The sequence below is a fragment of the Microcaecilia unicolor genome, chromosome 3, assembly GCF_901765095.1.
Source record: "Microcaecilia unicolor chromosome 3, aMicUni1.1, whole genome shotgun sequence".
NCBI lineage: Eukaryota > Metazoa > Chordata > Amphibia > Gymnophiona > Siphonopidae > Microcaecilia > Microcaecilia unicolor.
In genome coordinates, this window is record NC_044033.1 from 1129065 (window position 1) to 1155816 (window position 26752).

At 45.5% G+C, this 26752-nt stretch overlaps 1 protein-coding gene and 1 long non-coding RNA gene across 3 annotated transcripts in view; one reads left to right on the forward strand and one right to left on the reverse strand.

The window, feature by feature from the left end:
• Positions 1-591: 591 nt before the first annotated feature.
• LOC115465294 lies at positions 592-1587 on the forward strand. The gene is made up of 2 exons (XR_003941389.1): positions 592-909; positions 1259-1587. It is a non-coding gene; the product is annotated as an uncharacterized LOC115465294 (long non-coding RNA).
• Positions 1588-1799: 212 nt separating this feature from the next.
• MEA1 (male-enhanced antigen 1) overlaps positions 1800-26752 on the reverse strand; it is a 46635-nt gene continuing 21682 nt past the window's right edge. For both annotated transcript variants that reach the window (XM_030195685.1, XM_030195686.1), the window contains exons 2-4: positions 11581-11885; positions 8441-8540; positions 1800-2110 (exon numbers count right to left, since the gene is read on the reverse strand). In XM_030195685.1, coding sequence (XP_030051545.1) covers positions 1953-2110; positions 8441-8540; positions 11581-11868 — 546 coding nt within the window. In that variant the 5' untranslated portion in view covers positions 11869-11885 and the 3' untranslated portion in view covers positions 1800-1952. The remainder of the gene's footprint in view (positions 2111-8440; positions 8541-11580; positions 11886-26752) is intronic.

Sequence of the window (26752 nt, forward strand, 5' to 3'; positions counted from 1 at the left end):
CCACTGGAAACAGGATACTGATCTAGATGTACCATTGGTCTGACCAGTATGTTTTTTTTTTATGCTCTTATAAGAGTGTCCAGAGCAGAGGAGAGAATAGGGTTATAGTTAGAGACATTCTCATTGCCAGGCATGGATAACACTGAATGAAAAGCGATGAAACAGCAGTGGAGAGAGTACAAAGGTCAATAGCTTGAACATTCCTAAATGGATTAGTTGAGATTGGATGGGACTGGGGGGGGGGGAGAGGAGGGTGATTTAGTGTGAAAGTAATCAGATGATGGTCAGAGAGGGGAAGAACTAAGGTGGAGGAATTGGAGAGTGTGCAGTTGAAGACAAGATCAAAGCAGTGGCCATTCTGGTGAGTAGGGGTAGTGGAGCACAGCTGAAGATTGAATGAGGATTTCAAAGTGAGAAACTTAGAGGCATGAGGGATTAGTAGCATGAATGTTAAAATCCCCAAGCGTGAGGGAAGGAGATAAAGGTTCAAGAAAGAAGGAAAGCCAGGAGTCAAAGTCAGTGAGAAAGCAAGAAAGGAACTTATCGGGGGCAGGGGAGGGGGGGCCCAAGGACTGCTACTCAGAGAGGTAGTACAGTGGATAGATGGCTGGAGTGGACTTCAAAGGAAGAAAAGCAATGCGACTGAGGTGGAAGAAGTTGAAGCAGATGGTCCACCTTACTGATCAAAGCCTGCTATATAAAAGTAAGATAATATGCTTATTCTCAAACGCAACTGACTTTGCTAACTTGACTGTTGCTTTCCAGTACCTGGGTGGTAATAGAAAGCACTGATCAAGTCTCCTCCTGCTCGTCAACCCATACTGACTTTAATTGAAAACAAATTGGCAAAGTGGAAAGAACTATTGTACCCCAAGCAGTTTTCATAGCTCAACATGGCCAAATCAATTTGTATTTATTCGTTGCATTTGTATCCCACATTTTCCCACCTATGTGGCTAACAAGCACCAATCAAGAGTAAATAAACAATTGGTTACATAAATAACAAGTGTAACATAATGGATATAATCAATTCAATAAATCAGAAAACAGACAGATTATCAAGTGAGTAGTGATGTGTTGGAGTTCCTATTATTAATTATTATGATAAGTCTTGTTAAAAAGGAAAGTCTTTAATGATTTTCTAAAGTTGATAAGGTCATGAATATTTTTCAAATCAAGTGGTAATGCATTCCACAGCTGCGAGTCAATGTAAGAAAAGCAGGATGCATGGACTAGTTTGTATTTTAGAACTTTACAGCTACCCTCTTCTACCTGGTATATGAATTAAACATGTGCCAATTTCAGTCTGAATAATTTGTATTAAGCATGAACTTATGAAGTTTTGACCTCTAGCCAGTTTTTGATCCAAACATATGTTTCATAAAAAAGAAATTGTCTTTCTTATTTGTCATCTGCCTGCACTTCTAAAGACAGAGACCCGAATACTGAGGAGGGAAAGATAGAAGCTAAGTTGACTGCTGCTAATTCTCCCCCGTCCTTTAGGTTACATAATCCTTTCTTCTGTTAGTCAATAACGACAGTATGGTCCAGTTGGTCTAGAAATACCTTGTTCTATAAAAGAACCTTTTCTAAAAAAAAAAGAGTCAACAGATGAGCCTTATGTGTGGGTTGAAGGAGAGCAGAGGAGTTCGACCTAATTTGTTAAGCCAAAGTTGGGGCTAGTTTTTCCAGCTACTTGTTCCCCCCTCCCCCCACAAACAGGCATGTTTCATGGCAAGGGGAGCTGAGCTAAGTTGCATGGGTAGACATATAAATTTTTTTTTTTTACTTTATTAGTACATCAAGAACATTTGACACAAAGCAGCTTTCAAGGAACCAGAAACTGAAAGATCAATGATGCTGTGGAAAGGCAGCCTGAGGTCCACGGTAGCAGCCCATCAGATGCAGACGGTACAGAGAGTCAGTCATGATGTGGAGAAGCAGCTCAGTTTTCAGTTCTTCTTGGAGTTAAACCAGCTTGCCCGAGATTGCAAGGTCTTGTGCACTATATCCTTCCACTGCTGGTCCGACATCTGCTGAGCCCAGGTCGGGACTCCCAGTGACGGCAGTTTAACTTCAGTCATAGTTCGCATCACCAGTTGCACGTGCTCTGCAATATTTTGCATTAGTTAGGAATAAAACCATCTCTAACTTCTCTCTCAACCCCCCTTCTTTATACTCCATTTCAGAACTAAGTAGAGGAGTTACAGTGGTAGGTCTAAGATGGCATAAAACTGCTCCTAGCACGCACAGGGGCCCTTTTACTAAAACGCATAAAGTACATCAATTTGGAGCTACCGCGTGTCCCGGACAGTAATTCCATTTTTTACACGTGTCCGATATGCACGGCAGAAAATATTTTTTATTTTCTACCGTGTGGCACGTAACTGGATGGTAAATCGACAGTGTACACATGCTGACGATTACTGCCCAGTTAACGAGCAAGACCTTACCATGAAGTCAATGGGTAGTGGAGGTCTTGGGCCCAAAATGGACATGCGCCAATTTTTATTTTGCTGCACGTCCATTTTGGCAAAAAAAAAAAAAGGCCTTTTGTTGTAGGCGCGCTGAAAAATGGACCTGCGCGCGTCCAATGCACGCACCTACAACAGCACAAGCCATTTTTCAGTGCACCGTAGTAAAAGGACCCCACAGTAAGAAAGTAGTGAAACCCTCAAAAGGCATCAGCAGCAACAATGCCAGGGGATAGAGGAGCACCTCATGGACATTGGGCTGATGCCAGTACTTTAGAGGAAGTAGCGATGGCCTAGTGCTCACAACAATGATCCCATTGCCACTGACAGTCAATTTATATCCCACTGTGAGCTGCCTACTTAGACTGTAAAATCTTTGGGGCAGGGATTTATCACCATTGTACAGCTATAGAATAAGTATTATTACAACCAAATAGCAGGACACAACACATGCACATGGGGAGGAGTCTGAAAGAGCACCTCATGGGCAAGGGGGGGGGGGGGGGGGACGACTTAGAAAGCAGATATTTCACATGGTGGATAGGGGAAACTGAAGAAGTGTCTCAAGAACATGGGGAAGGGAGGGGGCAAATGCATGCTAGGCTGATATAGAGTAGAACACCATTATTTAATTTTGTTTGATTTATTTTTCATCAGTTGGATATCACTGCTCTGTATATACTTTCCGGTAACTTCAGTACAGCATATATAATGGGAAGGAAGGTGGGCTTTGATTTTTGACTCGTTGCCAGTGTTTATTATATTTTCTATGAACTGCCTCAAGTAGATCCTTTGTGTCTTTAAGAGACTATGAAGAATACAAACTGTCTGTATTAATAAAGTTTCTTGAGTTGCAACATCATTTTCCCATTGAACCTGGCAAGATTGTTCTCAATCTGATCAGGAAAAACTTAACTATTCCAGCATTGGATGTTACCAACTACAGACCAGTGGCCTCAATTCCATACTTTGTCAAGATTATTGAGCCGATGATTTAGATCAATTTAATGTCCTAGACATTTCTCAATCAGGCTTCCGTGCTTTCCATACTACAGAAATGTATTATGTACTTTGTTTTCACAACTTAAACAACTTATTAGCGTTGGTGATCGGGCTTTAATAATGCATTCGATCTAACATCGCATGATGTTCTCTTGCAGAAATTAGACAGTATTGGAATATCGGGTCGCATCCTGAAGTGGTTTAGGGGCTTTGGTTAAGATGCAGGGTGAGCTTTCAGATGGGTGGCTGCCCAGTTGTGAGGTGCCTCAGGGCTCCCTGCTGTCACCTCTTTTATTTAATGTGTAATCATCTCTAGGATTTTCACTGGACAAGCTTGGTTACAAAACTTATATATATGTTCATGACATGAAGATACTGTTTCCAATTAGATCTAAACTAGTGGATTTACTATCAGAAGTCACAAGATCACATCTTTTATTGGTACTTGGAATGGGTAAGAATTTTCTGCAGCTTAATAAGGAAAAGAACAAGTTTCTGCTGATTGGGAAAGATGTTGAGGTTAATGATTTCACATTTATACTGAATACAACAACATACACACTAGAAAGATCAATTAAGATTTCAGGGGTTATTATCGATTGTAAGATGACCATGATGGCACACATAAATCATTTCACAAAGAGTTGTTTTTGGTTAATGCAGAAATTGAGAAGAATTAGAAAATATATTGTTTGAACAGTTTCAGTTGGTAGTTCAGTCTTCAAAATTTGAGTAAACTAGATTATTGCAATATAGTTTATTTGGGGGTGGCTAAGAATCTTTTAAAACGGTTGCAAACTATACAAAATACTGCATTTGTTTGGTCTTTTCACTCCATTTTATGTAATGACTTCCAGTTGAGGACCGGATTATGTTTAAATTAGCTAGTGTAGTTTCCAAAATATTGGACAGAGCTATACTGGGTTATATGATGACATTAATATGCAGGCTAGTATATGGAAGAATGCATCTTACATGACATTCCAATTTTTTTAACATTTTCCAGCCCAAAAGTTATTCACTACTGGAAATTAATTTTAGACAACGTTTGTGTGTGAGGCAGCAGCTTTTTGGTCACACCTTCCAACTGGAATTAAAGCCTTGTCTAGTTTTAAGAGTGAAAAGTTGAGCAGCTGGGCATCAGGTGCAGTGAACCCATGGGGGTAGACAGCAATGGAAAAAATATGAACCACACTGGCTGAGACAGTGTGAGCAGAAAGAGCAAGGACCTGCACTGCCTAAAACAGAACCAGAACAATAACCCACTTGAGCCAAGACAGCACCATAGTAGCTGAACAACTAATCTGTGTAAGTCACTCTACGTGAAACACTGGAGCAGTCCACTTGGGCTGAGAAATCAATGTATGCGAGAGCAGTTTAAAAGATCAGTGGCAATGCAGACCAGGAGATCAAGCTGAAGCTGGAAGATGACTAGGTAGTAAACTGCTAGGATGGAGAAGGGAGGTGGCTGGCCTAGGAGATATGTAACCTCATGACCGGGCAAAGGAGGGTTTCTCTCTTTCTTTAAGGGAGTAGCAGCTTTTATCATGTTTCTCCATGTTCTTCTGCGCTAGATGAGTGGGTGGGGGGGGGGTTCTTTTAACTAATATTAAACAAACTATATTTTATGTTATTAACATACATAATTTTTAGTAAAAAAAAAAAAGGTTTGTGGAGTGACCATCTGTAAAAGTAAAACAAACAATCTAATCTCAGGTGGACCCCTCCCTCGGATTATCAATCTCTGTGGGTAAGGGAGGAGCAGAGATGTAATGACAGTATTGCTGGGTGTATAACATATACAGTGGTGGAAATAAGTATTTGATCCCTTGCTGATTTTGTAAGTTTGCCCACTGACAAAGACATGAGCAGCCCATAATTGAAGGGTAGGTTATTGGTAACAGTGAGAGATAGCACATCACAAATTAAATCCGGAAAATCACATTGTGGAAAGTATATGAATTTATTTGCATTCTGCAGAGGGAAATAAGTATTTGATCCCCCACCAACCAGTAAGAGATCTGGCCCCTACAGACCAGGTAGATGCTCCAAATCAACTCGTTACCTGCATGACAGACAGCTGTCGGCAATGGTCACCTGTATGAATGATTCACTGAGTCTGTGGACAGGTGTCTGTCAGACTCTAACCTCTACAAAATGGCCAAGAGCAAGGAGCTGTCTAAGGATGTCAGGGACAAGATCATACACCTGCACAAGGCTGGAATGGGCTACAAAACCATCAGTAAGACGCTGGGTGAGAAGGAGACAACTGTTGGTGCCATAGTAAGAAAATGGAAGAAGTACAAAATGACTGTCAATCGACAAAGATCTGGGGCTCCACGCAAAATCTCACCTCGTGGGGTATCCTTGATCATGAGGAAGGTTAGAAATCAGCCTACAACTACAAAGGGGGAACTTGTCAATGATCTCAAGGCAGCTGGGACCACTGTCACCACGAAAACCATTGGTAACACATTACGACATAACGGATTGCAATCCTGCAGTGCCCGCAAGGTCCCCCTGCTCCGGAAGGCACATGTGACGGCCCGTCTGAAGTTTGCCAGTGAACACCTGGATGATGCCGAGAGTGATTGGGAGAAGGTGCTGTGGTCAGATGAGACAAAAATTGAGCTCTTTGGCATGAACTCAACTCGCCGTGTTTGGAGGAAGAGAAATGCTGCCTATGACCCAAAGAACACCGTCCCCACTGTCAAGCATGGAGGTGGAAATGTTATGTTTTGGGGGTGTTTCTCTGCTAAGGGCACAGGACTACTTCACCGCATCAATGGGAGAATGGATGGGGCCATGTACCGTACAATTCTGAGTGACAACCTCCTTCCCTCCGCCAGGGCCTTAAAAATGGGTCGTGGCTGGGTCTTCCAGCACGACAATGACCCAAAACATACAGCCAAGGCAACAAAGGAGTGGCTCAGGAAGAAGCACATTAGGGTCATGGAGTGGCCTAGCCAGTCACCAGACCTTAATCCCATTGAAAACTTATGGAGGGAGCTGAAGCTGCGAGTTGCCAAGCGACAGCCCAGAACTCTTAATGATTTAGAGATGATCTGCAAAGAGGAGTGGACCAAAATTCCTCCTGACATGTGTGCAAACCTCATCATCAACTACAGAAGACGTCTGACCGCTGTGCTTGCCAACAAGGGTTTTGCCACCAAGTATTAGGTCTTGTTTGCCAGAGGGATTAAATACTTATTTCCCTCTGCAGAATGCAAATAAATTCATATACTTTCCACAATGTGATTTTCCGGATTTAATTTGTGATGTGCTATCTCTCACTGTTACCAATAACCTACCCTTCAATTATGGGCTGCTCATGTCTTTGTCAGTGGGCAAACTTACAAAATCAGCAAGGGATCAAATACTTATTTCCACCACTGTATCACTGGTTCCCAAACGTGTCCTGGGGGCTTCCCAACCAGTCAGGTTTTCAGGATATTCACAATGAAGACTTATCAGATACTAGTACAAGAGGCCCGTTTCCAACAGAAAGGAAACGGGCGCTAGCAAGGTTCCAGGGCCCCCTCCCTGCCTCCGAGTTCCACGCCCCCCCCTACCTGCCTCCCTCCCTCTCCTCCGAGTTCCAGGCACCCCTCCCCTTTGAGTTTCAGGACCCGCCCCTCCTCCTCCTCCTCCTCCCCCACTTCAAAAGGTGTCTCCCAGCACAATAAATAAATAGTCTGCAAGGCTAGGATGAGAAGGATAAATCCATCTGGAATGAGTAAATAGGGCGCAGTGAGGAGGAGGAGGGCGAAGGCAGAGCGATCTAGGCAAGTCGTCCTCCTCTTCCCAGAGCAATAAATAAATCCAGCTCGGTGGGGGATACGGGGAAGGGCAGCGTCTCCTCCCTGTCGTTGCGGGGCGCTTGCCACTTCTCCTCCTGGGGCGACCAATGTCCTTCGCTCTTCTCCAAGCTTGGGCACAGCACCGTCATTCAGGCCTCGCTGCCTCCTCTTCTTCCTTCTGGTGGTTTCTTTTTAGTCTCTGACTCCCAGGGAGGGGGGAGGAATGGACGGCTGCAAAGGGAAGGAAACGGAGCAGAGCGAGGGGGGGCTGATGGACAGCCAGTGCTGAGGAGCCACCGTCGCCTAAAGGCCGGACATGGGCACTCCTCCCGCCGCAGCGGCCGTCGGTGTCGCTGGCCGTCCTTTTGCTGGACTCTCTCCGCTTCCTGCCTCCTCCTGAGATGCATTGCGGTTTCCCAGGCAACACGGTGACATCACCGGAAGGCGTCAGACATTACGAACCGGGCTTCAACTTCCTGGCAGTCAGCTTCAGAACGTTGGAGGTGCGAATTATTATAGTAGATTTGCATGCAGTGAAAACAGAGTAAAATATTCATTGTGGATATCCTGAAGTCGACTGGTTGAGGAGCTGCCAGGGAAACAACAGAGCAACCAATCTGCAAACTCCAATGTGAAAACAAACCAAGCAGATCAATGAGAAATACCAACTGATTTTATTGATGATCACACAAACTAAAAGCAATGCCCGACACAGGCCGTGTTTCGCCCACATAAGGGGGGAAAAAAACCCCTCTTGGACAAGGCACCGTAAAACATGAAAAACCAACAGTGATAAAACTTCTAGCAGAAATGCTCTCCAGAAGATGGCAACGTGCTCAGAGAAATCAATATTGCTTTTTTTTTGCCGCTGACGCAGCCCTTATGAACAGCTCCAAGGCCAGGTTTGGGAACCACTGCTATACAGGAATATGTGGAAGAGTGAGGAACCTGAGGGCAAGAAGGAGCTAGCAAGAAAAGTAGAGGGCTAGGTTTTGGGGGGAGAAATGTTGATTTCCTTAGATCGTTTATAATTCATTTGCTGTAAACTGCTTAGATGTGTTGCAATATGCAGTATATGAAAGGTGGAATAAAACAACACACATTTTACCATATTCTGCATTTCAGGTTTGTATGGAAGAAGAAACTAAGTCCTACAGGATTTACCTGCATCCATGGGGATGGAGTTCCGACCTTCTTCTGCTTTTTCTTCCTCTTCTTCCTCCTCGCTATCTACTGGAGGATCAGGGAGATGCAGTCTCAAAGCCTGAAGAAGAGAAGCAGTGTGAGACCTTCTCTTCAACACACAACCCTTCCTACTGCAAGTGCTCAGTCGCACACATACATACACATGCAGCTCAAAGGAGTGTGGCACTCCTCTCCTGCATTGGTGAATTACCCCCCCCCCCCCCCCCCCAAGGCAGGCAGCTCACCTGCGTAACCCCAAGTTCTTTAAAATGATGCCATTAAGGGGTTCAAGCTGCCATATAAAAGAAAAAAGCCCCTATATGGCAGCTTGAACCCCCAGCAGTAGGTGAGGAAGGCTTCTGGCACCCTGAGCTTGTGCTCACCTGGTCCAAGCCTTGGACAGCCCTGGTTGCCGGACAGCCTTTCTGGCTACTGGTACCCAATCACACACATCACTTGTGTGCTGCTGACTGGAAAAAGACAGGCCGATTCTGCTGCTGCTCTACCTGTTCTCTTAACTCCGTTTCCAGGGCTTCCTTTCCATTTATTTCTTTACTTTCCTCCTTTCTTCTTCATTTCTTGCCCTCCATCCATGTCCAGCAACCCTCCTCTCCCCTCCAGCCATTAATGTCCAGCCACCCTCCTCTCTCCCCTGCCCTCCCCTCCAGCCACCCTCCTCTCCCCCCTGCCCTCCCAGCGGCAGGCCTCGCTCCCACCCAGCACCAGGCAGGCAGGCAGGCAGGCCTCCCTCCCACCCAGCACCAAGCCTTCCTCCCTCCCACCCAGCACCAGGCCACCCACCCAGGCCTGCCACCCAGCACCAAGCACCAGGCCTGCCACCCACCCAGTACCAGGCCTCCCACCCAGCACCAGGCCTGCCTGCCTCCCTCCCACCCAGCACCAAGCCTCCCTCCCTCCCACCCAGGACCAGGCCACCCACCCAGGCCTGCCACCCAGCACCAGGCCTGCCACCCACCCGGCAGCAGGCACAAGGCCACCCACCCACCCGGCACCAGCCCGCCCGGCCTCCATCCCTCTCTCCCTCCGAGCACGAAAGTCTTCCCTTGTCCGAGTTAAGGCGGCGTCAGCAGTAGCAGCGAAAAGCGTGCTCCTGGTTCGGCGCGCCTTCAGCCTTCCGTCTCTCAAACTCTGGTCCCGCCCTAACAGGAAATCCACGACCACTTGAACTTCAAGAAATCACTAAAAACCTACCTCTTCAAAAAGGCCTACCCCAACAACCCCACGTAACCCTCTTCACCTACCAACACAGCATGACTATGATCGAACAGGACATCACGCAATCTTCATCCATTCCAACCCTCCCCTTATACCTCATACGATCACTGTACAACTTTGTACAGTGAAACCTCGGTTTTCGTCGATAATTTGTCCGAAAAATAATCGATGAAAACCGAAACCGACAAAAACCGAGGCAACAAGCAATTTTTCTTCTAAACGACGAAATGTTTCTCCTTAAAGAGCTGGCGATTTTGTACAGGCACTCAACCAGAAGCAGCAGTGTGACCCCACAACTGGAAACAACGCCTCAGAAGAACGACCCGTGAGAACACAAAATTAGCAGCCTGGGCACGCCGTCAAAATCCGAGGTGACCGACGAAAACCGAGACAAAAATTTCACAAAAAAAAACCAAAACGATAATCGAAAACGACAAAATCCGAAGTCAACGAAAACCGAGGTTTCACTGTATTTGTTATCCACCAACTGGGCAAACGCCTTTGATGGTACAAATGCAACAAATAAATAAAATCCACTACTTATTTCTAGGATAAGCAGCATAAAATGTACGAGCTGCGTACGTCTAGTAGCGCTATAGAAATGAGAAGTAGTAGTAGTAGTATTATACTGTTTTGGGATCTTGCTCGGTACTTATGACCTGGATTAGCCACTGTTGAAAACAGGATACTGGGTTGATGGACGTTCAGCCTGTCCCAGTATGGCAATGCTTATGTCCTTAAAGGATCATAAATAGAAAAATGAAGATAACAGAACTGGGAATCTCAGTAAGTTAAGCTAGGCTTGTACCACAACATGGGAGAAAAACAGAAATCCATTTCCTTTTTATTGGACAAACTACAGGCATCAGATACATACTTCCCCAAGCTAACATATTGCACTTCAATTCAAAATAAAACACTTTCTACCTTTGCTGTCTGGTCATTTTATTTTTCCCCAAGCATGTTGGTCCCGGTTTCTTTTTCCTGCTTTACTATCTTCTGCTCTTCTTCCAGCGTGTGCTGTCCATTTGTCCTCTCTCCAATTTCATTCCCTCCACTTCCCCCCCCCCCCCCCACCATAGGGCAGTTTGTGTCCCTCCACTTTCTTCCCCACCCCCAGCTATGTGTCACTTCTTCCCTACACCACACCACCCCTCTAGTCCAGGGGCTCCCTGTCTCCGATCCCCAAACCACCCCTATAATCCAGCAAGTCCTTGTCCTCTTATGATCCTGCAGCTCTGTCCCCCTCTTCTCCCCTCGATGGTCCAGGAGCTCCAGGTCTTCTCTCCACCCCGATGGCCCATCAGCTCTGTGTCCTCTCCTCCCCCCCCCCCCCCGATGGTCTAGCAGCTCCATGTGCCCTCTCGTCCTCCCCCAATAGTCCAGCAGCTCCGTGTCCCCTCTCCACACTCTAGCAGCTATGTCCCTTCTCTGCCCCCTTCCTCCCAAAAGAAGTGCAACCTCAGTTCTCAGAGCAGCAGCTGGGAGAGGAGAGCACAGGCAGCAGGAAACGGTCTGGCGGACAAGATGCAGCTATACTAACCCTAATGCCGCATCTCCTGTTTCCTGCTGCCTGAGCTCTCCTTTCCCAGCCGCTGCTGTTTCCACAAGCTGGTCCTGTGACACACGAGTTGAGAACTGCTGCTCTAAATGTTTGCCTAGGCCTTAATCCAGCCCTATCTGGATACAAGACTCACCTCCCTGTCTGTATTCCTCGTTCTCTTTGCTGGAGGCTGGGCTTTTCCCTGCATATCCTATGCCGGTTCTTTCCTCCAGATACAGATCTTGTTCTCTTATATGGTTCTAGATGGAGGACTCAGTCATCCGTCTCTCTCTTAGATGTAACCTGCAATAAAGATTAGGCTCATCTCCCTGTCCCTTACCTGTAATCTTTCCTGGATGCTGGGCTCTGCTTCACTTTCCTCATCCTGCTCTGAATAACCGCTGTTTTCTCCTGTCCCCTGCTCAGGTTCCTGATTCAGTGGTTGGTAGCAGTATCCATCATTCATTCCATCCTCCTCTTCCTCATTCTGTTCTTCATTTTCTTCAGGATCCTCATTGTTCCAGTCTGTAATTGTCTCATGAGGGACCGGTGCCTCCGCATCATCACTTGAGTTTGGAAAGATCCTCTCTGGGCCCATTGTCTTTCCTGCTGGTTCCTCAACTTCCATACAAGGTCTCCTGAGACCTGGCCAAAAGAAAGAGACAGAGCAGTCCATGAGCTGAACACCCTTAAGAGATAAATAGATAACTGTGAGGAAGCGGCATGGGCCCTCCCCCACCTGAGCAAGAGGAAAGAAAAGTGACCAATAAACTAAACACCTCTTTGCCTGAGCGAACTGAAAGAAAATGCAAGTTAATGGTCAGAAAACGGCAAAATTTGGTGAGAAACAGAATTCAATATAGGTTCTCTCTGTGATATTTATGTAATACAAATAAAACAGAGAAAACCTATTAGAACACAGGCAAATGGTCGTGGAGGAGTGGCCTAGTGGTTAGGGTGGTGGACTTTGGTCCTGGGGAACTGAGGAACTGAGTTCGATTCCCGGCACAGGCAGCTCCTTGTGACTCTGGGCTGCCACATAGAGCCTGCCATGAGTGGGAAAGCGTGGGGTACAAATGTAACAAAAAAAATATATCAGTAGATCAAATTTATCAAAACCCAATGTCTGCCACTGGTGTTTTAAGTACATCAAGTACACTCAACACCCCTATCTGCATAGCAAGCAGCTCTTGATCTAAATGAAAAGTGGTGTCTGCCACTGGCTGATAACTTATACAGGCAGCTATATGCGTTAACAGCTCACTTGCTTTCCCAAATTGTTAAATCACATGCAGGAAAGACTGAGCATCCAAACGGCAGATGAAATTTAATGTGGACAACTACAAAGTGATGCACATAGGGAAGAATTTTATTTTTGTTACATTTGTACCCTGCGCTTTCCCACTCATGGCAGGCTCAATGCGGCTTACATGGGGCAATGGAGGGTTAAGTGACTTGCCCAGAGTCACAAGGAGCTGCCTGTGCCTGAAGTGGGAATCCAACTCAGTTCCTCAGGACCAAAGTCCACCACCCTAACCACTAGGACACTCCTCCACTCCAATTTAAATTATAGATACACAATGCTAGATTCCACATTAGGACAACACATTGCAATCGTCTGTTCAGTGTGTAGCAGCAACAGGCAAAAAAGCAAACAGAATGTTTCATTTTCTCTTTCCTAAAAATTCCTAACAAAGAATAACATAATGCCTCTGTATCATTCCATGGTGTGCCTGCACCTCAAGTATCGTGTGCAAAGCTAGTCACTGCAATTCACCTCAAAAAATACATGGCTGAACAACTCATACCAGCAAAGGCTAAAGAGCTTAAGGAAGGATTTTTTTTTTTTTTTTTTTGGGGGGGGGGGGGGGGGGGGGGTCATCATTTCATGTGCTAGAGAAGCTGGGAGGACAACATTAATCAGTAATAAAACTGTGGTGCACAACCTAAATTTCAAGTTTTTACGATATCTAAGGCTCCCTCTGTCACGAAATGCTTAACCACCCACCTGGGGTTACCCTGCAGCCACTTAGAGGGTCTATCCCCAGCACAACTCAGGCCCACCTGCACCTGCCATTCATGCTCTACACTAGCATCATCCTCTCACTGACTGGGTCACAACCACCTCTGGGCGAGTCTCCCACTCTCAAATTATCCCCAGTGATTTCTAGGTTACTGGGCCACGTTCACAATGGTCCCACAGTTCCAGGATACACTCAAAGACCCAACACACAAAGCACCAGGATTGTTTATCAGTCCAGACAGAAAGGCAATAAACTAAATATTGTTTACTGTCTTTTAAAAATTGAACAATTAAATAAAAATACTGCAATTAGCAAACAATAACAAGCAACTGAAATATGGATCAATTATAACACTAAACAATGGCTTACTTCCTAGAAAGTACCTGGGAAGATCAGGATATATAATTCACCGAGCCTCAGCAAAGAGATCTGTCTCTCTTTTCACCTGGGCTAAGACTGGAGGCAAAATCAGTATACTCTAAAGGAAATGAGATCCTGGGCTAATCAGTGCCCAGTAAGTATACTGCTTCTTGCTTCCTGTCTGTGTCAAACTAAAGAGAGAACATTTTTTTTTCTCTGTAACAGCTTTATGGCAAAGAAACACCACCTGCTGGCGAAGTAGGAGAAATACACTTCAGGACTTAAGGCACGAAAATATCCAATACATTTTACAGGCTTAACAAACACTATTTCTTCACACCATCCAATAAATCATTTTTTTTTAAATGCAGGCAGACAGTACCCCTAAAGCCAAATTGGGAGAAGAGCAATTTAAATCAGGAACAGAGTGTAGGAGCCTTTATCTTGGAGGAAAAGGGAAGACAATGGAACTTGACAGCAGAGCATTCAGCATTGGTTCACTCCAACAGGTACTTAACTACTTCTCTGACAAACTCAACAGCATTGTTTAAATTGGATGTCATCGACAAGGTAACATAGAGGCATATTTTCAAAGCACTTAGCCTTCCAAAGTTCCATAGAAACCTATGGAACTTTGGAAGGCTAAGTGCTTTGAAAATATGCCTAATAGTAACATAACATAGTAGATGACAGCAGAAAAAGACCTGCACGGTCCATCCAGTCTGCCCAACAAGATAAACTCATATGTGTTACTTTTTATGTACACCCTACTTTCATTTGTACCTGTCCTCTTCAGGGCACAGACCGTATAAGTGTGCCCAGCACTATCCCCGCCTCCCAACACCGGCTCTGCCACCCAATCTCAGCTAAGCTCCTGAAGATCCATTCCTTCTGAACAGGATTCCTTTATGTTTATCCCACGCATGTTTGAATTCCGTTACCATTTTCATTTCCACCACCTCCCGCGGGAGGGCATTCCAAGCATCCACCACTCTCTCCGTGAAAAAGTACTTCCTGACATTTTTCTTGAGTCTGCCCCCCCCATTCAATCTCATTTCATGTCCTCTCGTTCTACCGCCTTTGCATCTCCGGAAAAGGTTCGTTTGCGGATTAATACCTTTCAAATATTTGAACATCTGTATCATATCACCCCTGTTTCTCCTTTCCTCCAGAGTATACATGTTTAGGTCCGCAAGTCTCTCCTCATACGTCTTGTAACGCAAATCCCTTACCATTCTCGTAGCTTTTCTTTGCACCGCTTCAATTCTTTTAAAATCCTTAGCAAGATATGGCCTCCAAAACTGAACACAATACTCCAGGCGGGGCCTCACCAACAACTTATACAGGGGCATCAACACCCCCTTTCTTCTGCTGGTCACACCTCTCTCTATACAGCCTAACAACCTTCTAGCTACGGCCACCGCCTTGTCACACTGTTTTGTCGCCTTCAAATCCTCAGATACTATCACCCCAAGATCCCTCTCCCCGTCCGTACCTATCAGACTCTCACCGCCTAACACATACATCTCCCATGGATTTCTAGTCCCTAAGTGCATCACTTTGCATTTCTTCGCATTGAATTTTAATTGCCAAACCTTAGACCATTCTTCTAGCTTCCTCAGATTCTTTTTCATGTTTTCCACTCCCTCCCGGGTGTCCACTCTGTTACAGATCTTTGTATCATCCGCAAATAGGCAAACTTTACCTTCTAACCCTTTGGCAATGTCACTCACAAATATATTGAACAGAATTGGCCCCAGCACCGATCCCTGAGGCACTCCACTACTCACCTTTCCCTCCTCCGAGCGAATTCCATTCACCACCACCCTCTGGCGTCTGTCCGTCAACCAGTTCCTAATCCAGCTCACCACTTCGGGTCCTATCTTCAGCCCATCCAGTTTATTTAAGAGCCTCCTGTGGGTTGGTTTCTTCAGTCCAGAAGCAGGAAGAGCGCACTGAAGGAGACTCAGATGAGCAGCTTGGAAAATGTGCTTACCATCTACGGCAGTAAAATATCAATCAGCTGGAGAGGAGATGCAAGCTGTTTGAGGACAGAAAAGAGTATGCAAATAGCTCTTGCCGCAATAATTAGAGGTTTGTAGGTGTTCACGAAAAAGCAGAGGAACAAATGCAGAGGAGTTTCTCACAAGATGTCTGCCAGGAGCTTTGGACCTTGTGCAGAAAGTCAATCACCTGAAGACTGACCTTGCATGTTGGATATCTGCACCTGCATTAAGTCTCCCATGGCAAGCCATGCACCCTCATGCTGTGCTTACACAACGTCGCCAAGACAGATCGCAGAGGTGGCTCAACTACAAAGAGCTCTTTTTTGAGAGCCAAAGAATTTTTATATTTGAGGATTTGTCTACAGCATTACGGAAACAGCAGCAGGGATTTGTGAAAGTTGAGCAAATAAAATAATGCCTTGCTCTATCCTGCATGACTTCAAATTCTAAATGTTGATCAGATGGTCATGGAGGAGGTGAAAAAGTATTTGGATTTTAGCCCAATGCCGTTAAGTCCTCAACACAGACTGCAAGAACCTGCACTTCCTATCTATGCACATCATGAACTGTTTGAACCGAAGAACACTTGGCCATCTCCTCATTAAGAGATGTGGAGGTATTTGAACAGATGCCCATAGCTTTCTGTGGGGTTGGGTTTTTTTTGAGGGGGGGGGGGGTGGAATCTCTAACTTTCCTAATTCAATGGCAGTTTGGAATCCTCATGGCTGTGGTTGAAGCAACTATTGGGAATCAAACAGTGTGCATGAGGAACTCTGAATTAGTTTAGTAATTTTGCTTTTATATTCTCTTTTATTTAAAAAAACCCCCAAAAACCTGAAGGGTGGCCAATGTAATGCCGATTTTTAAAAAAAGGTTCCAGGGTGATTACAGACCGGTAAGCCTGACTTCAGTGCCAGGGAAAATAGTGGAAACTACTATAAAGAATAGAATTACGGAACACAAACATGGTTTAATGGGCCAGATTCAGCATGGGTTTATTTCGTTATTTCTTTGAAGGCGTGGATAAAGACGAGCCAGTTGATGCAGTGTATCTAGATTGTCAGAAAACTTTTGACAAAGTTCCTCATTAGAAACTCATGAGAAAATTTTAAAAAATACATAGGATGGGAAACAATGTCCTTTTGTGGATTAGGAATTGATTATTTGACAGAAAACAGGGGGTAAGGTTAAATGGCCATTTTTCTCAATGGAGGAAGGTGAATAGTGGAGTGCCACAGGGATCTGTACTGGGACTGGTGCTATTTAACATATTTATAAATGATCTGGAAAACAGGATGAGCGAAGTGATTAAATTTGAAGGTGACACAAAACTATTCAAAGTTGTCAATACACGTGCGGATTGTGAAAAATTTCAAGAAAAACTTAGGAAATCGGAAAACTGGGCATCTAAATGGCAGATAAAATTTAATGTGAACAAATGCAAAGTGATGCACATTGGGAAAAATAATCCGAATCATAGTTACCTGATGCTAGGGTCCACCTTAGGGGGTTGGCACCCAAGAAAAAGATCTAGGTGTTATTGTAGAGAATACCATGGAATTTTGTGTGTGGCGGTGGCCAAAAAGAAACAGGATGCTAGGAATTATTAGAAAAGGCATGGTAAATAAGACCAAAAACAGTATAATGCCTCTGTATCACTCCATGGTGTGACCTTATCTCCGAGTACTACATTCAATTATGGTCACTGTATCTCAAAACAAAAACAAACAAAAAAAAGGCATGGAGGGGCATTTTCGACAGGGGATGCCCATCTCTGAGGACGGTGCAGCGAAGGGGCGGGGCCAACCGTATTTTCGAACAAGATGGGCGATCATCTTTCGTTTCGATAATACGGTCGGGGGTGCTCAAATCTCAACATTTAAGTCAACATTAAAGATGGTCAACCTAAATGCTGAGATCGCCAGATTTAGAGATGGACGCCCTTGGTTTTCGCTGATAATGGAAACCGATGGCGCCCATCTCAAAAACGAACAAATCCAAGGCATTTGGTCGTGGGAGGAGCCAGGATTCCTAGTGTACTGGTCCCCCTCACATGCCAGGGCACCAACCCTAGGGGGCACTACAGTGGACTTTGCAAATTGGTCCCAGGTGCATAGCTCCCTTACCCTTGTGTGCTGAGCCCCCCAAAACCCACTCCCCACAACTATACACCACTACCATAGCCCTAAGGGGTGAAGGGGGGCACCTACATGTGGGTACAGTGGGTTTTGAAGGGCTCCCATTTTCCACCACAAGTATAACAGGTAGGGGGGGATGGGCCTGGGTCCGCCTGCCTGAAGTCCACTGCACACACTAAAACTGCTCCAGGGACCTGTATACTGCTGCGATGGACCCGAGTATGACATTTGAGGCTGGCAAAAAAAGTTTTTAAAGTTGTTTTTTTTGAGGGTGCGAGGGGGTTAGTGACCACTGGGGGAGTCAGGGGAGGTGATCCCCGATTCCCTCTGGTGGTCATCTGGTCAGTTCAGGCACTTTTTTGGGACTTGGACCTGAAAAAAAAAGGGACCAAATAAAGTGGACCAAATTCTCACCAGGGATGCCCTTCTTTTTTCCCATTATCGGCCGAGGGCGCCAATCTCTTAAGCACGCCCCTGTCCCGCCTTCGCTACCCTTCTGACACGCTCCCGGGAACTTTGGCCGTCCTGGCGACCGAAAGCAGTTGGCGCCGGCCAAAATTGGCTTTTGATTATACCGATTTGACCGCCTTTAGGAGATCGCCGGCCATCTCCAGATTTGTGTCGGAAGATGGCCGGCCATCTCCTTCGAAAATAAGCTGGATAGTGGAATTAGAAAGGGTTCAAAAAAGAGCGACCAAAATGATACAGGGAATGGAACTCCTCTCATGTGAGGAAAGGCTAAAGAAGTTAGGGCTCTTCAGTGTGGAAAAAAGATGGCTTGGGGGGGGGGGGGGATATGATTGAGGTCTACACAATCCTCAGTGGTTTTGAATGGGTAGAAGAGAATCAGTTTTTTACTCTTTCAAAAAGTACAAAGACTAGGGGACACTTAGTGAAGTTACAAGGAAATTTTATTTTTTTAATAAATCATCTTTATTGGCATATCCAAAAGAAGTACATCAAACACCAGGAAACATAATTCTGCTCATTATATACACTAAACAAAATATATATACTAAATACCACTTTTATCCACATGTGGGACGCACATTTCGAGAAGTGTCAAGAGTGTGATTTATGTGACAGTAAGGCAGACTGGAAGGACTGTTCAGGTCTTTATCTGCCGACACTCACTACGAATCTTCCATTAAAATTAGTAACCGATTCAGTAAGACCGTTTAATTCTTGTTTAATATTAGATAGGCTAATATGTAAGGCTATGACCCACAATCTCCTTTACATGGGATAGCAAATTTTTCTGTACTTCTGTTTTGCATGTCACCACCATATTGGGATCCACAGGTGGTGTAGGCCTCACTTTTTCCTCGCTTTTTTCCCCCAGCCTTAGCAGTCATACTCACCATTGGTTTGTTTAGATATTTGTCCATACAGTGACCCGGAGGTTCTATTTCATCTGTATATCCAGGTTAGTTACATAGTAACATAGTAGATGACGGCAGAAAAAGACCTGCATGGTCCATCTAGTCTGCCCAACAAGATAAACTCATATGTGCTACTTCTCGTGTATACCTTACCTTGATTTGTATCTGCCATTTTCAGGACCCAGACCGTAGAAGTCTTGCCCAGCACTAGCCCCATCATCCAAACACCAGCCCCGCCTCCTAATCTCGGTTAAGCTTCTGAGGATCCATTCCTTCTACACAGGATTCCTTTATGTTTATCCCACGCATGCTTGAATTCCGCTACTGTTTTCATCTCCACCACCTCCCGCGGGAGGGCATTCCAATTATCTACCACTCTCTCTGTGAAAAAGTACTTCCTGACATTTTTCTTGAGTCTGCCCCCCTTCACTCTCATATCATGTCCTCTCGTTTTACCGCCTTCCCATCTCCGGAAAAGGTTAGTTTGCAGATTAATACCTTTCAAATATTTGAACGTCTGTATCATATCACCCCTGTTTCTCCTTTCCTCCAGGGTATACATGTTCAGGTCAGCAAGTCTCTCCTCATACGTCTTGTAACGTAAATCCCATACCATTCTCGTAGCTTTTCTTTGCACCGCTTCCATTTTTTTTACATCCTTAGCAAGATACGGCCTCCAGAACTGAACACAATACTCCAGGTGGGGCCTCACCAACGACTTATACAGGAGCATTAGAACCTCTTTTCTTCTGCTTAGCTCCATCCTCTGTTGCTCCGTAATTCTAGGCAGAGTGACATTCTCAAGATACATATCTGGGTCTAGATCATCAGCATCATTCTTTGCATACAACCTCTCATAATAATCATGAAACACTTTCTGAATCTCTGCATCGGTGTGTACTATTGCCCCCCCTTGAGTCTTGATCGCCATCACTCTTCTCTGTCCCCTCGCTCTTTTCACTAATCTTGCCATCATTTTCCATGGCTTATTGCCGAACTTATGTAATTGAAATTTATAATAAACAGCAGATTTACTTGCTCTCTGATGCAGCAACTCATTCAAGGACGCTTGTGTGGCCAGGAGTTGATCCCCGACCCGACCTCCAGAATGCTGCCCATATGCCCTTCTTAAATGTACTAACTGTTTCCCCAGTCTTATGATTGCTTGATTTCTCTGTTTCTTCTTCCTGGCACTAAACACAATTATTTCACCCCTTAAGACAGCCTTCCCCGCTTCCCAGTAAAGGTTCGGTGTGTTTACATGGGGGGCATTATGAATTGTATATTCTTTTCATCTCCCCCTGATATATGTCCAAAATTCTGGATCGTAATACAGATCCAGGGGGAAGATCCAGCGATACTGTTTGCTTTGTAGCTGCTGATCCCTGTATTTGATATATATAGCCGCATGATCCGATATTATCGTCGGATCAATATCGGCCTCCAATATCTCTGCAAAACTCTCTTCATCTATCAGCAAATAATCGATTCGTGATTGTGTGTTGTGAGCTCTAGAATAATGTGTATAATCTTTAAGGTCTGGATGTAATACCCTCCACACATCTACCACCCCCAATGCACCACATATCAGGTTTATGCCTTTGCTAGCTCCAACAGCCTTGCCCGCACTAGTATGAGATCTATCCATCTTGTGATCCGCTACCACATTGAAGTCTCCCCCTATTATTTTATGCTGTATATTAAAGCACTGAATTTTACTTATGAGGGTCTGATAAAATTGTTTACTGTACACGTTAGGAGCATATACATTCACTATTAGAAATTAATTACCATTCACCTTTACCTGAGCCAGTATATATCTCCCTTCCTCATCGAGACATGATTTTTCTATCACCACCTGCAAAGATTTATGGAATAATATCGCCACTCCTGCTTTTTTCCCTACCGCTGGGGCTTCTAGCATGGTCCCCACCCACCAGGTTTGAAGCTTTGCATGCTCCTGGGACGTTAAGTGTGTTTCTTGTAGGAGCGCTACATCAGCCCCTTTCTTTTTGAGGCTATGAAGTATTTTCTTTCTTTTTATAGGAGAAGATATACCCCCCACATTCCAGGAGTAAACTTTAAGTCCCATTACGTTAAGCCTGTTGATGCTGGCCTTATCAAGTATACTACGTCTAGTACCCAGCAGGCCCGGCGTCCCAGCAGCGCCGCTCCCGCTGTTCTTCCCCACAAATGCTCATTAATCCGCTCCATCACCTCCATTTGTATACACTGTATTGCCCGTTGAGATTCAACTACCCAGGACCTTCCCCTCCCTATCCCCCCCAATCCCTCCCTCCTCCCAGCTCCCCTTCCCCTTCCCCCCCCTCCCGTTCCAAATGGTAATCACGATATAACACCCACACTCTCCCAATCAACATATCCCCCCTACCCATCAGCTCCCCCTCTCATTCCCAGCATATTATACAGGCACATCTACCTCGTATCATCCATCATACTAATCGTTAGCTATCTGTCTCCCTCTCGGGAGGCAGAAGCCTATTCCAGATACATTTAACTATATAAACCCCTTCAAATAAAGTCCCAACAGAAACTTTAGGCATTTTTATAATCCCATATACACATACAACCTCGAGACTCCTGCATATGAGCTTACAGAGAGTCCACTGTGCAAACTGCGGATTCTCACGTTTGCATATAATCTCGATCAGGCTCGTGCTCACTCCGGAGATCTACTCCAATCCGGCTCATCTACTTAAACTCTTCAACTGCACATTTTCAGTCTTTGGGGCTGTCTCTCCGAGTTCGTTTGCCATACTCTGATCAAAATTGTCCCAGTTACTATATCCAATTTTATCTGTCCTTCCCTCTAAGGGAATACCGGAATCTGGATAATAGTTCTGTACTTGCTTCCTATTTATAAACATATCTGAAACCTTAACCTCAAAACCTGGTATTATCCCATATGCTCGTTCAGCCACGAACCGCCATCCGGTGCTCAGTCCAAATGCCCGCAAACCAGTCCCCCAAGGCTCTATTCACTTTTATTGCAAACTGATCTTCACTCTTCCCAGCTTTCAATATCTCCCTTCTAGGTATTTTCATGGCGTATCCTGCGCATTCCCGTGTTGCTGCACATATTCTCTCGCTGCCTCCACTTTATCAAAAAATTTTGTAACTCCATTAATAGAGATATGCAGTTTTGCAGGATATAGAAGTGCAAACTTTATCTTTTTCTGGAACAGGTCTGTGCACAATGGCGTAAAAGTTTTCCTCAATGCTTGCACCTGTTGAGAATAATCCTGAAAGCACAGGATTTTCTTACTTTGATAAGTCAGGGTGCCCCCGCCTCGTATCGCTTCCAATATAGCTTGCTTATGTCGGAAATTGAGGATTTTCAAAATCACCACTCGTGCCCTGGTCTCTGATGGGCGTAGGGGCCCCACTCTAAGTGCCCTCTCCACACAGAAATTATGTATTTTATCCTCTATATGCAGGGACTGTGGCAGCCACCCCTCCAAGAATGCTGGTAATTCTATATCTATTAGTGACTCTGGGAGCCCGACTAACCTCAAGTTATTTCGCCTGCTGCGATTCTCTAAGTCGTCGAGCTTAGCCTCCAGGCTCTGCACCCTTTTCTCCATTTTCGCGGTGATCTCCTTCTGGGCCTCAGCTGCCTCCTCGACCTCCGATACTCACTGCAGCCCTTCGTCCAGCTCCAAACTCATGCTATCGATGCGCTCGTGAGCTTCTTCCGCTCTATCATAAAGTTGTTGTAATTTTTTATCTAGGGCCGCCTCAACCGCCGCTGTGATCTCGGCAGTGATCTCCGTCATCCATACAGAGCCTGCTGTAAGTTCTCCGATATCACGCTGGTCGGCCATTTTGTTGTCAGCCTGCTTGAGTCTCTCTCGCTCCTTTCTGACTGTTTTTGTCGCCATTCCGCTTCTTCTCTCGGTCTTTCCAATCGCGAGTCAATTCCCCCAGCTGATGAGTGCGAAGCTGTGCCTTTTTCCGCTGTGGGCTCGCCAATTCAGCCGATTATTGGGTTAAGTGGGCACAGAGCTGAGCTTACCAGCGTCTGCCCTGCACCATGGCGTCACGTGATCACCTCTCTTTTCTTCTGCTGATCACTCCCCTTTCTATACAGCCTAGCAACCTTCTGGCTACGGCCACCGCCTTGTCATACTGTTTCGTCGCCTTCAGATCCTCAGATACTATCACCCCAAGATCCCTCTCCCCATCCGTAATTATCAGTTGTTTATAATAGCCCAATAGGGTTGATATTCAGTGTTGAGAGGTGAGGAGAATCCCTGCTGCTTAGTGGTGCGGTGGCCGTAGCCAGAAGGTTGCTAGGCTGTATAGAAAGGGGAGTGATCAGCAGAAGAAAAGAGGTTCTAATCCCCTTCATTATCTCCTCAGACCCTTGCTGAATTCTTTCACAACAAGGTTCAAAAGATAAACCTTGCTTTCTCTACCTCACCACCTCTCCCTCCACTAGTCCATTCCCCTCTCTCTCCTTCCCCTCATTCCCTTTCCTCCTTTCCTGAAGTTACTATTGAGGAAACTACACTTCTCCTTTCTTCCTCAAAATGTACCACCTGTTCCTCTGATCCCATTCCCACCCACCTTCTTAATGCCATCTCTCCTGCTCTTATTCCTTTTATCTGTCACATTCTCAACCTCTCACTTTCCACTGCGACTGTCCCTGCTGCCTTTAAACATGCTGTGGTCACACCTCTCCTTAAGAAGCCTTCACTCGACCCTACTTGTCCCTCTAATTACCGACCCATCTCCCTCCTTCCTTTTCTCTCCAAATTACTTGAGCGTGCTGTTCACCGCCGCTGCCTTCAGTTTCTCTCCTCACATGCTATTCTTGACCCACTACAATCTGGTTTTCGCCCTCTCCACTCAACCGAAACTGCGCTTACTAAAGTCTCCAATGACCTATTACTGGCTAAATCCAGAGGTCAATATTCCATCCTCATTCTTCTTGATCTTTCCGCTGCTTTAGACACTGTCGATCACAGCATACTTCTCGATACCCTGTCCTCACTTGGATTCCAGGGCTTTCCTGGTTCTCTTCCTACCTCTCCCTCCGCACCTTTAGTGTTCACTCTGGTGGATCCTCTTCTACTTCTATCCCTCTGCCTGTCGGCGTACCTCAGGGTTCTGTTCTTGGTCCCCTCCTCTTTTCTATCTACACTTCTTCCCTTGGTTCATTACTCTCATCCCATGGCTTCTCCTACCATCTCTATGCTGATGACTCCCAAATCTACCTTTCTACTACCCCTGATATCTCACCTTGCATCCAAACCAAAGTTTCAGCGTGCATGTCTGACATTGCTGTCTGGATGTCTCAACGCCACCTGAAATTAAATATGACCAAAACCGAGCTTCTCATTTTCCCCCCCAAACCCACCTCCCCGCTCCCCCCCATTTTCTATTTCTGTTCATGGCTCTCTCATTCTCCTCAGCTCGAAACCTTGGGTCATCTTTGACTCTTCTCTCTCCTTCTCTGCTCATATCCAGCAGATTGCAAAGACCTGTCGTTTCTTTCTTTACAACATCCGTAAAATCCGCCCCTTTCTTTCCGAGCACTCTACCAAAACACTCCACACCCTTGTCACCTCTCGTTTAGACTACTGCAATCTGCTTCTTGCTGGCCTCCCACTTAGTCACCTCTCCCCTCTCCAGTCGGTTCAAAACTCTGCTGCCCGTCTCGTCTTCCGCCAGGGTCGCTTTACTCATACTACCCCTCTCCTCAAGACCCTTCACTGGCTCCCTATCCGTTTTCACATCCTGTTCAAACTTCTTCTACTAACCTATAAATGTATTCACTCTGCTGCTCCCCAGTATCTCTCCACACTCGTCCTTCCCTACACCCCTTCCCGTGCACTCCGCTCCATGGATAAATCCTTCTTATCTGTTCACTTCTCCACTACTGCCAACTCCAGACTTCGCGCCTTCTGTCTCGCTGCACCCTATACCTGGAATAAACTTCCTGAGCCCCTACGTCTTGCCCCATCCTTAGCCACCTTTAAATCTAGACTGAAAGCCCACCTCTAACATTGCTTTTGACTCGTAACCACTTGCCTCCACCTACCCTCCTCTCTTCCTTCCTGTTCACATTAATTGATTTGCTTACTTTATTTATTTATTTTTTTGTCTATTAGATTGTAAGCTCTTTGAGCAGGGACTGTCTTTCTTCTATGTTTGTGCAGCGCTGCGTACGCCTTGTAGCGCTATAGAAATGCTAAATAGTAGTAAATAGTAGTAGTAGTAGCTCACTGCATCACGTGGGCTGATGGAAATAGTTAAAAAAAAAAAAAAAAAGAGGAAATATTTTTTCACTCAACGAATAAGCTCTGGAACTCATTGCCGGAAGATGTGGTAATAGCGGTTAGCGTATCTGGGTTAAAAAAAAAAAAAAAAAAAGGGGTTTTGACAAGCTCCTGGGGGAAAAGTCAATGGTCTGCTATCGAGAGACATGGGGAAGCCACTGCTTGTGACCTGGGACTGGCCACGGTTGGAAATTGGGCTGTATGGACCATTGGTCTGACCCACAATGGCTACTCTTTTGAGGGATGAGAGATATCAGAACCAGTTATATGAGATGGCATATTTGAGTGTGCTGAAGAACTATAATGCTGTTGACATTCAGAACATTGTGCCGAGTGAGTTTTGGATTGGTCTCCTTGAATGTCTGGGATCTCTCTAACCCGGTCAAGAAGAACCAAGGTCCTGCAATTACTTAAGAAACAATAAGGTAAAATTATGTATCATACCTGATAATTTTCTTTCCCTTAATTATAGCCGATCAATCCATAGACTGGTGGGTTGTGTCCATCTACCAGCAGGTGGAGATAGAGAGCAATCTTTTGCCTCCCTATATGTGGTCATGTGCTGCCGGAAATTCCCCAGTATGTCGATATCAAAGCTCCATCCGCAGGACTCAACACTTAGAGAATTACAGCCACAAAGGGACACTCTGCCCAGCTCACCACTGCTATAGCGGGGGAGGGGAAATATTCCAGCGCACCACCGCCAGGGCGGTGGGCGGGAAACCACACCCGCCGATGCGGGGGGAACTGGCTTATCCTGCCACCACAACCGCGGGAGGAGCTAGCTTACCCTAACACCGCCGAAGCGGGATGGATAGAAAGCTACCCTACAGCCGCACGAAGTGGGAGGGAGCGCCGGCATAATTTAGTTATCAATCCAGCCACCGCCGAAACGGGGGGAGAGGAAGCAGCAGCTCACTGTAACACAAAATCGTCTCAACTCGAAGAGACTTCAATTGGAAGAACTTGAACACGAAGTCCTCGTAAACAGGAAATGAAGACTGAACTTGAACCTGAAATATAACCAGAACACAAACAATAGAGATATCTGGGAGGGGCTATGGATTGATCGGCTATGATTAAGGGAAAGAAAATTATCAGGTACGATACATAATTTTACCTTCCCTATCATCAAGCCGATCAATCCATAGACTGGTGGATGTATCGAAGCAGTACTCACCCAGGGTGGGACATGGAAATCCCTGAACGCAACGCTCACGCCCCAAACTGGGCTTCGGCCCGAGCAGCCACATCCAAGCGGTAATGTCGTGAGAAGGTATGAGCCGACGACCAAGTA